At 37.6% G+C, this 12,711-nt stretch overlaps 1 protein-coding gene across 1 annotated transcript in view; it reads right to left on the minus strand.

Moving 5' to 3' along the window:
* The window catches only part of LOC128645281 (sterol 26-hydroxylase, mitochondrial), a 216,510-nt gene that overhangs the window by 156,499 nt on the left and 47,300 nt on the right, over window positions 1–12,711 (minus strand). The window contains exon 2 of the mRNA XM_053698143.1: window positions 12,132–12,322. Within this exon, the coding sequence (XP_053554118.1) occupies window positions 12,132–12,322 (191 nt within the window). The remainder of the gene's footprint in view (window positions 1–12,131; window positions 12,323–12,711) is intronic.

Raw genomic sequence — 12,711 nt, forward strand, 5'->3', positions numbered from 1 at the left:
AACTTCATTATTAGAAGTAAACGCGTACAGTACAGTATGAACTTACTTAAAAGATGCGCAATTGTAGCGGCTTAAAAAATACATTGCTAAAAAAGATGTCTTCTTTTAAAAACACGTGCAATGTTTAAAAAAAAAAAAAAAACATACCATTCTAAAATGAAAAACTAGTGGCTATTGCTTCATAAATAGAAAAAAGAAGCACACCAAAAATTTAAAATATGTTTATTCAAAATAACATTGCAGCAGCCATTTACAAACCCATCTAATGATTAATAAAGATTGTATTTTAATCAGCGTAAGGGTAATAATACCCCAGGGTTTGTGCAGGACTACAGCACCTGCCAGTTCTACCAAATATCACAAACCACACTGCAGTGGAAACACAGCTTGTAGCTTTAATGGCTTAATGATAGATTGCATTAATTGCTTTTATTTATTCCTCCTCTCACCTGAGATCACTCCTCTCCATATGTTTAAATCAGCTGCATAGAGACAGTAAACAAAATGCAACCAAGCACTGTCCCACATGCCTCCAGCAATTCCCTATAACTTGCAAAAAAAGCAAAGAACATGTAAACATTGGGTATTTCTAAACTCAGGACTAAATTTAGAAACTATTTAGGATGGGTGTTTTTTGGTGGTTGTAGATGTGTAACAGATTTTGGGGGTCAAAGTTAGGAAAAGTGTGTTTTTTTCCATTTTTTCCTCATATTTTATAATATTTTTTATAATAAATTATAAGATATGAGGAAAATAATGGTATCTTTAGAAAGTCCATTTAATGTCGAGAAAAACGGTATATAATATGTGTGGGTACAGTAAATGAGTAAGAGGAAAATTACAGCTAAACACAAACACAGCAAAAATTTTAAAATAGCCTTGGTCCCAAACGGACAGAAAATGGAAAAGTGATGTGGTCATTAAGGGGTTAAAGGGACAGTCAAGTCCAAAAAAAATAACTTTCCTGATTCAAATAGGGCATGTAATTTTAAACAACTTTCCAATTTATTTTTATCACCAATTTTGCTTTGTTCTCTTGGTATTCTTAGTTGAAAGCTAATCCTAGGAGATTCATATGCTAATTTCTTGAACTTTGAAGGCCGCCTCAAATCTAAATGCATTTTGATAGTTTTTCACAACTAGAGGGCATTAGTTCATGTGTTTCATATAGATAACATTGAGCTCATGCCCGTGAATTTACCATAGAGTCAGCTCTGATTGGCTAAAATGCAAGTCTGTCAAAAGAACTAAAATAAAGGGGCAGTCTGCTGAGGCTTAGATACATGGTAATTACAGAGGTAAAACGTGTATAATTATAACTGTGTTCATTATGCAAAACTGGAGAATTTTTAATTAAGGGATTACAGTTTATTTCCAACTAATAATACAAGCAATCCAATGTGCAGAAAAAGCTTACTTCTTGTGCAGTTAATGCTCGAGTGGGAGCATTAAATAATGCTCCACTTGTAATCTGGCCATATGTCTCTGTGTGTTTATTTATACAGTTATCTTTAGTTAAAGTATTATATGTCAATCAGCATATCAGGCTATGGCTAATAGCCCAAGAAGGCTATTTTCATGTGCTTGGCCGTACTAAGCATGTTAGTAAGCTTTTCTACCTTTTATTTTGTTGGGGGGGGGGGGGGAATCCATGCTTATTAGCCTAAAATGATTACACATCTTAACTCAAAAACTGCAGCTGCTATGGCAGATTTTAAAGGATTATTTGTTTAGAGTTAGATTTCATGCACATAGAGGACATTTCGGCACGACAGGGTATTTATTTCTGTTAATTCATTATTATTTATATTGTCCTGAGCTACCAAAATAATCGCTGGCAATATAAGACAAAGAATCACTTTGAACCCAATACAAAGAGTGTTCATTAAAACATAAAAACTTATTATGAATAATCTATTTATACATATTATCCAGGCCATCCCATTGTGTTTTTTTAATGTCTTCTCAGAATGGATTGAATAAATAAACAGGAATAAAAGGAATTTCCTTTTACTAAATAAGTTGAAAGTTCATAGGGGAGGGACACATGCATTTTGATATATTTTCAGTTTTCAGATTGCTGAGCGTGGCTTCTTTCTGTGTCTGCTTTATATAATTTGCTAGCTGGCTCTGAGAATGTACAGTAGGAAGTAAAGAACTTCTAGGAAGCGGGTGGAGAGGGTGTGGGGAGAGGTTAAGCTACAGTCTCCTTCCACATATCATATTCCCTTCCCATGCATATGGAAACATTTAGATTAGGTGCTTATGCTCAATAATACAGATATTACTAGGAGAGGGAAGGTTTTAAAATCCCAAAAATAGCTAAAACTAACAATGTACGCACTATTGTTTTTACTATCTATTAGTAACTTAGGGCAGCTATGTATTTATGATAGTGTGTGACTATATAATGTTTATGGGCATTATTGGCTATATAGATGTACTGACTCTGCTATATTTATATTAGTACGAATGAATGAATGGATGGGTGTGTGTGTGGTTATTGCATTTAAAAAAAACTTTAAACCCCCCCCCCCAAAAAAAAAAAACAGGTATAGCCAAGTACATGAAAATAGCCTTCTTGGGCTTTTACATCTTTTCATGTCATCAGAAGTATGTTATTACTAAAAGCATAAGGGATTAAATGCCCTATTAGCCATAGCCTGATATGCTGATTGACATATAATACTTTAACTAAAGATAACTGTATAAATAAACACACAGAGACATATGGCCAGATTACAAGTGGAGCGTTATTTAATGCTCCCACTCGAGCATTAACTGCACAAGAAGTAAGCTTTTTCTGCACATTGGATTGCTTGTATTATTAGTTGGAAATAAACTGTTTTCGCTTGCTGTTTTCAGATTCCAATGTTCTCCACATAGAAGAACATGTTCCATTTATTCTTAAAGGGACAGTCAACACCAGAATTTATGTTGTTTTAAAAGATAGATAATTAATTACCAATTCTTTAGTTTTGCATAACCAACACAGTTATAATTATACACGTTTTACCTCTGTAATTACCTTGTATCTAAGCCTCAGCAGACTGTCCCTTTATTTCAGTTCTTTTGACAGACTTGCATTTTAGCCAATGAGAGCTGACTCTATGGTAAATTCACGTGCTTGAGCTCAATGTTATCTATATGAAACACATGAACTAATGCCCTCTAGTGGTGAAAAACTATCAAAATGCATTTAGATTAGAGGTGGCCTTTAAGGTCCAAGAAATTAGCATATAAACCTCCTAGATTTAGCTTTCAACTAAGAATACCAAGAGTACAAAGCAAAATTGGTGATAAAAATAAATTGGAAGGTTGTTTAAAATTACATGCCCTATTTGAATCATGAAAGTTTTTTTTTTACTTGACTGTCCCTTTAACCCCTTAATGACCACAGCACTTTTCCATTTTCTGTCCTTTTGGGACCAAGGCTACTTTAAACAGATTGAGATTGTAATAGAAAAATGTTTAATCATAAGTATAAAAAACTTTGCAATATACTTTCATTATTAGTTTTGCTAAACACATGTGCACGTTCAAAGCTCCTTAATTTAAAGTGAATGTAAATTTTGATGCTAAAGTGCCCGGTTTTTAAAATTTCAATTAAAACAGGGACACTTTAATCCATCAAAATTTACATGTCACTCCTGTTGAGAAAAAAAACTTACCTTTTAATCTTGACAGCAGCTCCAGCTTCCTCCATTCGTCGCAAGCCATTTCTGATATCAGAAATGATGGATAGGTCATCCTCCAATCACGGCTTCCCCCCGGGAGAATCAGTGTCTGATTCAACGCCGTGATTGGAGGAAGCCTGATTCCTCATTTTAGACCCAGGAAGAGGCTTTGCGACGGGTGGAGGAAGCTGGAGCTGCTTTTAAGATTAAAAGGTTTTTTTCACAACACGAGGGAAATGTAAATTTTGATGAATTAAAGTGCCCCTGTTTTTAATCAAATTGTTAAAAACCAGGCACTTTAGCATCAAAATTTACATTTACTTTAAGCCATATATTCATCCTTCATCACTGTTAAAATCTTCTGTCTAAAGGGACTTTACATGAATACATTTCAGTTTTGAATAGAAGCATATTTGTAATATACAGTACATGTATTAGCAAAAATGCTTCTAATAAAAGATATAGCCGTTTCAAAAGTGTATTTAAGTATGCACCGTGCACCACCATTTTAAACACAGCACTTGCTAAGAGAGCCTAAGGTGATTGTACCATTTGGTAATGACTCAATTTGTTAATTGCTGAGCATCTACAGTATTTAAAATGCTTTACATGCATGTGCAGAAAAAATGTTTAACACTAAAACAATGATAACTTGTATTTGAAGCATTTTTGCCAATACAGATATATTGCAAATATGTTTCTATTCAAAGATGTAATTCATCAATGTGCATTTAAATTTTGACCGGAATGTCCCTTTAAGGCAGTAATTATATGAAGTGGAGAAAGGTTATTAACAATGTGGTACTAGCATTACTTTGGAATAACTGAGTATTTTTAACAAACCAATACAATTTTGTACTATTATATCTCCAATTCCAATCTACTAAAGCCACGTGAAAACATTGTGTGCATGGTCAGGAGAAAGAGAAAGAATCTCATGGAAGGAAAAGATACACAGCCAGAGTAAAAGGTAAATATGGCAGCTAATTTATTCGATTTGATAACAACTGCCTAATGTTTTTGAATACAGCCTACAGGGTTTTTCATTAATTAAGCAATAGATTACAAGTAGAGCACAACTGATAGAACAACCTTGTGCTAAGAATAACACACAATCTGTTATTACAAGTTAAGGTAACAAAGGTTTACCACAGAATCTTAACATGGCCAACATTTATCTCCTGCTCCCTCAACCTTCTGGCCCTAACAGAAGCCAGTCTCTCTCCCCTAGACACAGCATCCACTGCTGCTCTGGTGGTCTCAACTTCAGCCACACTTCTAGGTCTGGTAATAGACAAGGTGGTGGTGTAGGTATTTTTCTTTCCTCTCGTTGCACCTTCCAACAAATACATCCCATCTCTTCCCTCACATTTCCTTCATTCGAAACCCACATGATTCGCTTATTCTCTCCCCTCTCTATAAGTGTTGCAGTTATATACCGACCCTCTGGCTCCACAACCCAATGTCTAGATCACTTGGCTACCTGGCTACCTTATTTCCTTTCCTCAGACACCCCTGTCCTCATTCTTGGTGACTTCAACATCCCTGTTGACAATTCCACTGCCTCTTCTGCAAATCACTTCCTCTTTCGGTTTGTCACAATGGACTGATTCTCCCACTCACAAAGACGGCCACTTCCTTGGTCTGATCTTTAGCTATCGATGCTCTATTTCATACTTCACAAAGGTGTATACAGTATCTGTGTGTATTTGTATGTGTCTATGTATATATGTGTATTTATGTGTATGTACATACAGTGGGGCAAAAAAGTATTTAGTCAGCCACCAATTGTGCAAGTTCTCCCACTTAAGAAGATGAGAGAGGCCTGTAATTTTCATCATAGGTATACCTCAACTATGAGAGACAAAATGGGAAAACAAATCCAGACAAACACATTGTCTGATTTGGAAATAATTTATTTGCAAATTATGGTGGAAAATAAGTATTTGGTCAATTTCAAAAGTTCATCTCAATACTTTGTTATATATCCTTTGTTGGCAATGACAGAGGTCAAACGTTTTCTGTAAGTCTTCACAAGGTTGTCACACACTGTTGCTGGTATGTTGGCTCATTCCTGCATGCAGATCTCCTCTAGAGCAGTGATGTTTTGGGGCTGTCACAGGGCAACACAGACTTTTAACTCCCTCCAAAGGTTTTCTATGGGGTTGAGATCTGGAGACTGGCTAGGCCACTCCAGGAACTTGAAATGCTTCTTACGAAGCCACTCCTTCGTTGCCCTGGTGGTGTGTTTGGGATCATTGTCATGCTGAAAGACTCAGCCACGTTTCATCTTCAATGCCCTTGCTGATGGAAGGAGGTTTGCACTCAAAATCTCATGATACATGCCCCATTCATTCTTTCATGTACACGGATCAGTCCTCCTTTTCCCTTTGCAGAGAAACAGCCCCAAAGCATGATGTTGCCACCCCCATGCTTCAGGTATTAGTAGGTATTGTGTTCTTTAGTTGCAACTCAGCATTCTCTCTCCTCCAAACACAACGAGTTCTACTTTGGTTTCATCTGACCATATGACATTCTCCCAATCCGCTTCTGGATCATCCAAATGCTCTCTAGCATACTTCAGACGGGCCCGGACATGTACTGGCTTAAGCAGGGGGACACGTCTGGCACTGCAGGATCTGAGTCCCTGGCGGCGTAGTGTGTTACTGATGGTAGCCTTTGTTACGTTGGTCCCAGCTCTCTGCAGGTCATTCACTAGGTCCCCCCGTGTGGTTCTGGGATGTTTGCTCACCGTTTTTTTGTGATCATTTTGACCCCACGGGGTGAGATCTTGCGTGGAGCCCCAGATCGAGGGAGATTATCAGTGGTCTTGTATGTCTTCCATTTTCTAATTATTGCTCCCACAGTTGATTTCTTCACACCAAGCTGCTTGCCTATTGCAGATTCAGTCTTCCCAGCCTGGTGAAGGTCTACAATTTTGTTTCTGGTGTGTTATGCGTGGTTTGTGTATTAAAACAACAAACTTTATTACTGTTTGAATAAAAATGGGTTCAAAATTAAAAACACTCAAGTCCTCATATTTGGCAAATTGAGCAAAATATTATAGTCGGAATTTCCCTTTAATCTTGTGTGACTCAGAGGCAATGCCCGTTATAGTTTGAACTTCTATATATTATTAATGTTGGTATATATAGAATAGATAAGGATATAACCTTTATATTTACTATCGATGCCCACAAAATCAGTTAAAAAATCAATAGATACCATTTGCTAATATCATAACTGTTGTTAAATGTATTGTCTTAGTATAGTCAGCCTTCAATGACTAAGGCTTTAAATAAAAAAACAGCAAATCATCTAACTCCCTTTTAAAAATAATAAAAGATAGGTAAAGAATAATTGTTCGATAATTATCTACCAGTCTTGTAAACATTATAGGTCTATTTTGTATTAGGCAGAAAAATAATAACATGTAGCAACTTGTATTTAGCTTTCTTGTAATCTATTCTTTTCATGTAGATACAAGTGTAGTGTTGGTATTTGTTTTGCTTACTATGTATCAGTTCAGTTCACAGAGAGCAGCAGCTGCATAGTAACTTAATTCTGCCTTTATTTTCCATCTTTATATATTAGCAGTAAGGTAGTGTTGTATTTTATGAACACACCTAACTTTAATATTAGACTGTTATTTCCATGGACATTATTGGATATTGAAATGCTAAGGGACATTTGTCTACAACATCAAGGACATAAAGGGTTAAATGCAGATTGACCTACAGTTACCCGCTTTTCCAGTTCAGAGGTGACAAGACAAAGTTTGGGGAAAATCAGTTGGAAATCTGATCAAATACTGTATGAAAAGAATGCATCAACATGATACCACAGGATTCACTAAGACATTTTACAACCCTTACAACAAACATTTAGCATTTCAACACAGGTGGTGTCATAAACTACAAGGCCTTAGTTGTATCTCTGTTCCTACCACCAATAGCCTAAGGAAGTGACGTTCTACCCCCACTGATCTAAGGATGCCATCTTGTCTCTGACTGAGGAATTTACAGCTGAGTGTGGGCTGTATGAGAGAATGAATGACTATATAAGTTAGTTGCCTTATATAGACACTCATCTCTTCACTCCTCACTCACCTCTTCCCTTCAATCTCTCCCCCTTTCCAACTTCCCTTTCCTTCCCTTACATTAGTTAGTAACTTGTTTCTATGTAAATACTTATTTTCTGTCTAATAAAAGAAATAATTTCATCAAGCAGCATCCTGATTTCCTAAGATAAAGGTAATATTAGTGAGGAAACAGTAACTAAAAAGTTAGCAGATTCTACAGGTACTAATAAATAACCGCTTTTTCTAATTGGTAGTTACAAATTACCTAAATGGTATCCTATCTAGCCGCTTGTGTGGCGTGATTGCATTTTAGTTATATTACACTGAATATCAAGATTCCTTATCTCAGCTATCATAAGTGCTAAACAATAAAAAAAATTAAAGGGCCACCAGCCCTCTCCCCTTCCCTTTACATGTTTTGCCGTCTAACCGGCTTTCTCAAAAAAAAAAAAAAATGCTTGTAAGTTAGTGTCAATATTCATCAATAGAACTGTGTAATTTTTTCTTCACAGCTAGTGAGCTTGGGATGACAGTCATCATAGATTCATGTAAATCATACATAATCGCCCATGCAAACATCCTAAAAACAATCATGCATGGTTCTTTGAACCCTTATATTTGACCCACAGACAGCATATTACAATTATGTTGTCTTTAGTGATTACATAAAATGGAAAACAGTTAGTAAAGATTGAGTGTATTTTGTGAGTTCAATATATATATTAAAAGAGATATTAAAATCTAAAATGTTCTACATTAGAAAGCACACTATCTTACATTATTTTTTCCATAAAAATATTCAAGCTGTTTAATTTGATTTTGTACTTAACATAAAGTGTATGTTTATGCTATAACATTTTTGAAGTAAACATTTTATAAGTGAGGTACTAAAATAAGAATTATACAAGAATTGAACAAGGATTGGACAAGGGGCAAGACATAAGTCAAGTACTCTTGTAATTTTGTGTTTTAAGTATCTATTTGTTTCCTTATGCAAGTGCTGCTGTAATACTGTGTTTTATGTGTTTAATTTATTCCCACTTTTGTAAAAATGCTCAATATCTTCATGTTACTTTTTGCTATCTCTTGTCTCTATAACAAACTACTTTATTCTATTACTCCTTCCCCCTCACCACCTGCACTTTTTATGAGCCCATCTCTATTAAATTCACCTTTTGTACTCATGAACTTTACCTATTGCTAAACACTCTCTCTCCCCCCTGCACCTAGTCTCAAAAACAGTCTCATTACTGCAAATCCGCATCTCATTTAATGTCACTCTCCCTCTTGCTCATACTAGCTGCTGGTGACATCTCCCCTAATCCTGGTCCCCAACAACTTTCTAGCCGTGCACATCCATGTGTACCGTTCCATAGACTCAGAAAATAAATCTCTGTTAACCTTACTCACATTCCTCTTGTAACTAAAGCCACTACACCCTTCACTTGTGCACTCTGGAACTCTTGCTCTGTTTGCAACAAGCTCACTTCTATCCATGACCTCTTTATTTCCCACTCCTTCAACCTTCTAGCCCTAACAGAAACCTGGCTCTCTCCCTTAGACACAGCATCCACTGCTGCTCTGTCACATGGGGGTCTCTACTTCAATACTAGGTCTGATAACAGACAAGGAGGTGGTGTAGGTATTTTACTTTCCTCTCATTGCACCTTTAAACAAATACAACCCATCTCTTCCCTCACATTTTCCTAATTCGAAACCCACATGATTTGCTTATTCTCTCCCCTCTCTTTACGTTTTGCAGTCATATACCGACCCCATGGCTCCTCAACTCAATTTCTAGATCACTTGGCTGCCTGTTACCTTATTTCCTTTCCTCAGACACCTCTGCCTTCATTCTTGGTGACTTCCACATTCCTCTTGACAATCCCACTGCCTCCTCTGCAAAACAACTTCTGCAACTCACTTCCTCTTTCGGTTTGTCACAATGGACTGACTCTCTCACTCACAAAGATGGTCACCCCCTTGACCTGATCTCTAGCTATCGATGCACTATTTCAAACTTCACAAGCTCCCCTTTTCCTCTTTCTGACCACCATCTCCTCACTTGCAACATCACATCTGTCCCTACAACCCTCCCTCCTTTTACTCCTCACACCAAACTTCACAGAAGCATTATGTCATTAGATCAGCAACAGCTTCCCTCTAATCTCTCCTCTCATCCATCTCCTCTTTTTCCTGCCCTGACCAATCTATCTGCCACTATAATTCAACCCTTACATCGGTACTCAACAATCTGGCCCCTCTTACTATAGCTCGGAAATCACACACTCATCCTCAGCCCTGGCATACACCTCTGACACGGTACCTACGCAGATGTTCCCGTACTGCTGAGCGGCACTGAAGAAAATCTCGGAGTTCAGCTGACTTTCTTCACTACAAGTTCATCTAGAACTCCTACTATTCTTCCCTTAATCTTTATAAGCAACATTACTTCTTTACTCTTATCTCTATTCTTTCTTCAAACCCAAAATGTCTGTTCTCCACTTTCAATACTCTTCTCCACCCACCCCACCTACTAATACAACTTATTTCTGAGTTCAAGATTTCCCCAGCCACTTCAATAACAAAATTGACTTCATCGGAAATGAAATCAGCTCTCAACATACTTCCATTCTCTCACCCCTCAAACGCTTGAAATCAATCACAACCCACATAGCCATAAATTCAGCTCTTTCTCCCCTGTTACTGAGGAAGAAGTTTCTGCACTTATACTGTGCTCTTACCTCACTACCTGTCCCCTTGACCCTATCCGCTCACAGCTACTCCCCTCCCTCTCTTCTACCCTTACCGCTATACTCACACATTTTCAACCCCTCCCTCAGCCCGGTATAGTATAGTCCCTCATCTCTGAAACATGCACTGGTCACACCTATCCTCAAAAAAACCTTCTCTCGACCCAACCTCACCATACAACTACTGCCCTATTTCCCTACTCCCTCTTGCCTCAAAACTTCTCGAAAAGCTAGTATATGCACGCCTTTCCCATTTTCTTACATTAAACTCCCTCCTTGACCCACTGCAATCTAGATTTCGTCCCCATCACTCCACAGAGACAGCAATCGTTAAGGTTATCAACGACCTACTTAAAGCAAAATCAAAAGGCCACTTCCCTCAGCTTATCCTCCTTGATCTGTCAGCAGCCTTTGAAACTGTTGACCACCCTCTTTTGCTCCAAACCCTCCAATCATTCGGCATTTGTGACACAGCCCTCTTGTAGTTCTCTTCCTACCTGTCTACCTTTACTGTAGCATTCTCTGAGGCTTCCTCTGCCCCGTCACCACTTTCTGTTAGGGTAACGCAAGGCTTTGTCCTCGGTCCCCTTCACTTCTCAATCTACACGTCATCATTAGGTTCCCTAATAAAGTCCCACGGGTTCCAATATCATTTGTATGCCAACGACACCCAAATCTACTTCTCTGCACCAGACCTATCTCCTTCCTTGCTAACCCGTGTCACTAACTGTCTTTCTCACATCTCTTCCTGGATGTCCTCTCACTACCTTAAGCTAAATCTCTCCAAAACTGAGCTCCTTATTTTCTCCCCTTCTTCCAAAATCTCCACCCCCAATCGCTCTATAACTGTCGACAACTAAATCATTACCCCTACCCCACATGCCCGATGTCTCAGGTCACATTTGAATCAGATCTTTCTTTCACTCCTTACATTCAGTCCTTGGCTAATTCCTGCTGATTCCACCTTAAAAACATCTCTAAAATTAGACATTTCCTTACACAAGAGACAACTAAGATTTTAATCCACTCTCTCATCCTTTCCCGCCTCGACTACTGCAATTCTGTCCTCTCTGGTCTCCCTAGCTGCCACCTAGCTCCTTTACAATCCATAATGTCTCTGCCAGACTCATCTTCCTTACACGTCACTCTTTATCTGCTGCACCTCTCTCCTAGTTTTGAAAGCTTCAAGCGCTCCCTAAAGACTCTATTTTTCAGGGATGCATACAACCTACAATAACCTTTCCTAACCCTAGTTCCTCTCTTGCATGTAAGCCTAAGAGCCCAGCTGTTTGTAGATCACCTTCTAAAGAGCTGACTACAACGGTGCGACTCTTGGCAGGGCCCTCTACCCATTTGATCCCTATAAATGTTACCTTGTATACGCCTATGTTTATAGCACTGCAGAATCTGTTGGCGCTCTACAAATAACCAATATAATAAATAATAGCTGTATTGGTGACATTCCCCACATCAACGAAAATACAAAAAGTGTTATTTTCGCAGTAAAGGAAATGTTTTCCAAATAATAATAAAAAAAAACTGTAATAGATTTTAAAATTGTCTCTTTAAAGTGTGTCAGGCCTTAGAGTATTTGTTCAGTCTCCTCTGATGCATACTTACTCAGTAAAAGGGCCATATGGTAGATCCCTTTTTCGCCTGTACTCTTTCCACACCTCCATATCATTCCTCATGGGATATTTTCCCTCTTGTCTCAGCACAGTCTCCAAAATGTCTGCATCTGCAATGTTAACAGTTTTGTAGCGTCCCATAGCTGACCACCACATGGGGCCATATTTCTTTTTGTATACAAACTAAAATGTAAAAAAAAAAAAAAAGTGATTAACACTAAGAAATAACACGTTTCAGACAAAAATTAGCTAAAATATTATTATCCATTATTTGTTTCAAATTATCACATAAGATGCATGTAACATTTCAATGCTAACAAGTCTGGTGAGAAAATGTGACAAAAAAAAAATGGGGAAAGGGGGATTTGGTGCATGGGAATACATTATTCAGACTAAATCAATTAGTAAATACTGTTTTGTATCATGGTTATAGCAATCATTTAAAATGTTTGTATAAGTGCTTCAGAAATGTATCACTGCATTGCAAAAGATATGGATACAAAATAAATAATTTAAAAGCATTTTATACTACTTTATCATTAGCAACATTTTAAATGCCCTGCAGTCTTTTT

Source organism: Bombina bombina, chromosome 1 (assembly GCF_027579735.1).
Source record: "Bombina bombina isolate aBomBom1 chromosome 1, aBomBom1.pri, whole genome shotgun sequence".
Lineage (NCBI taxonomy): Eukaryota > Metazoa > Chordata > Amphibia > Anura > Bombinatoridae > Bombina > Bombina bombina.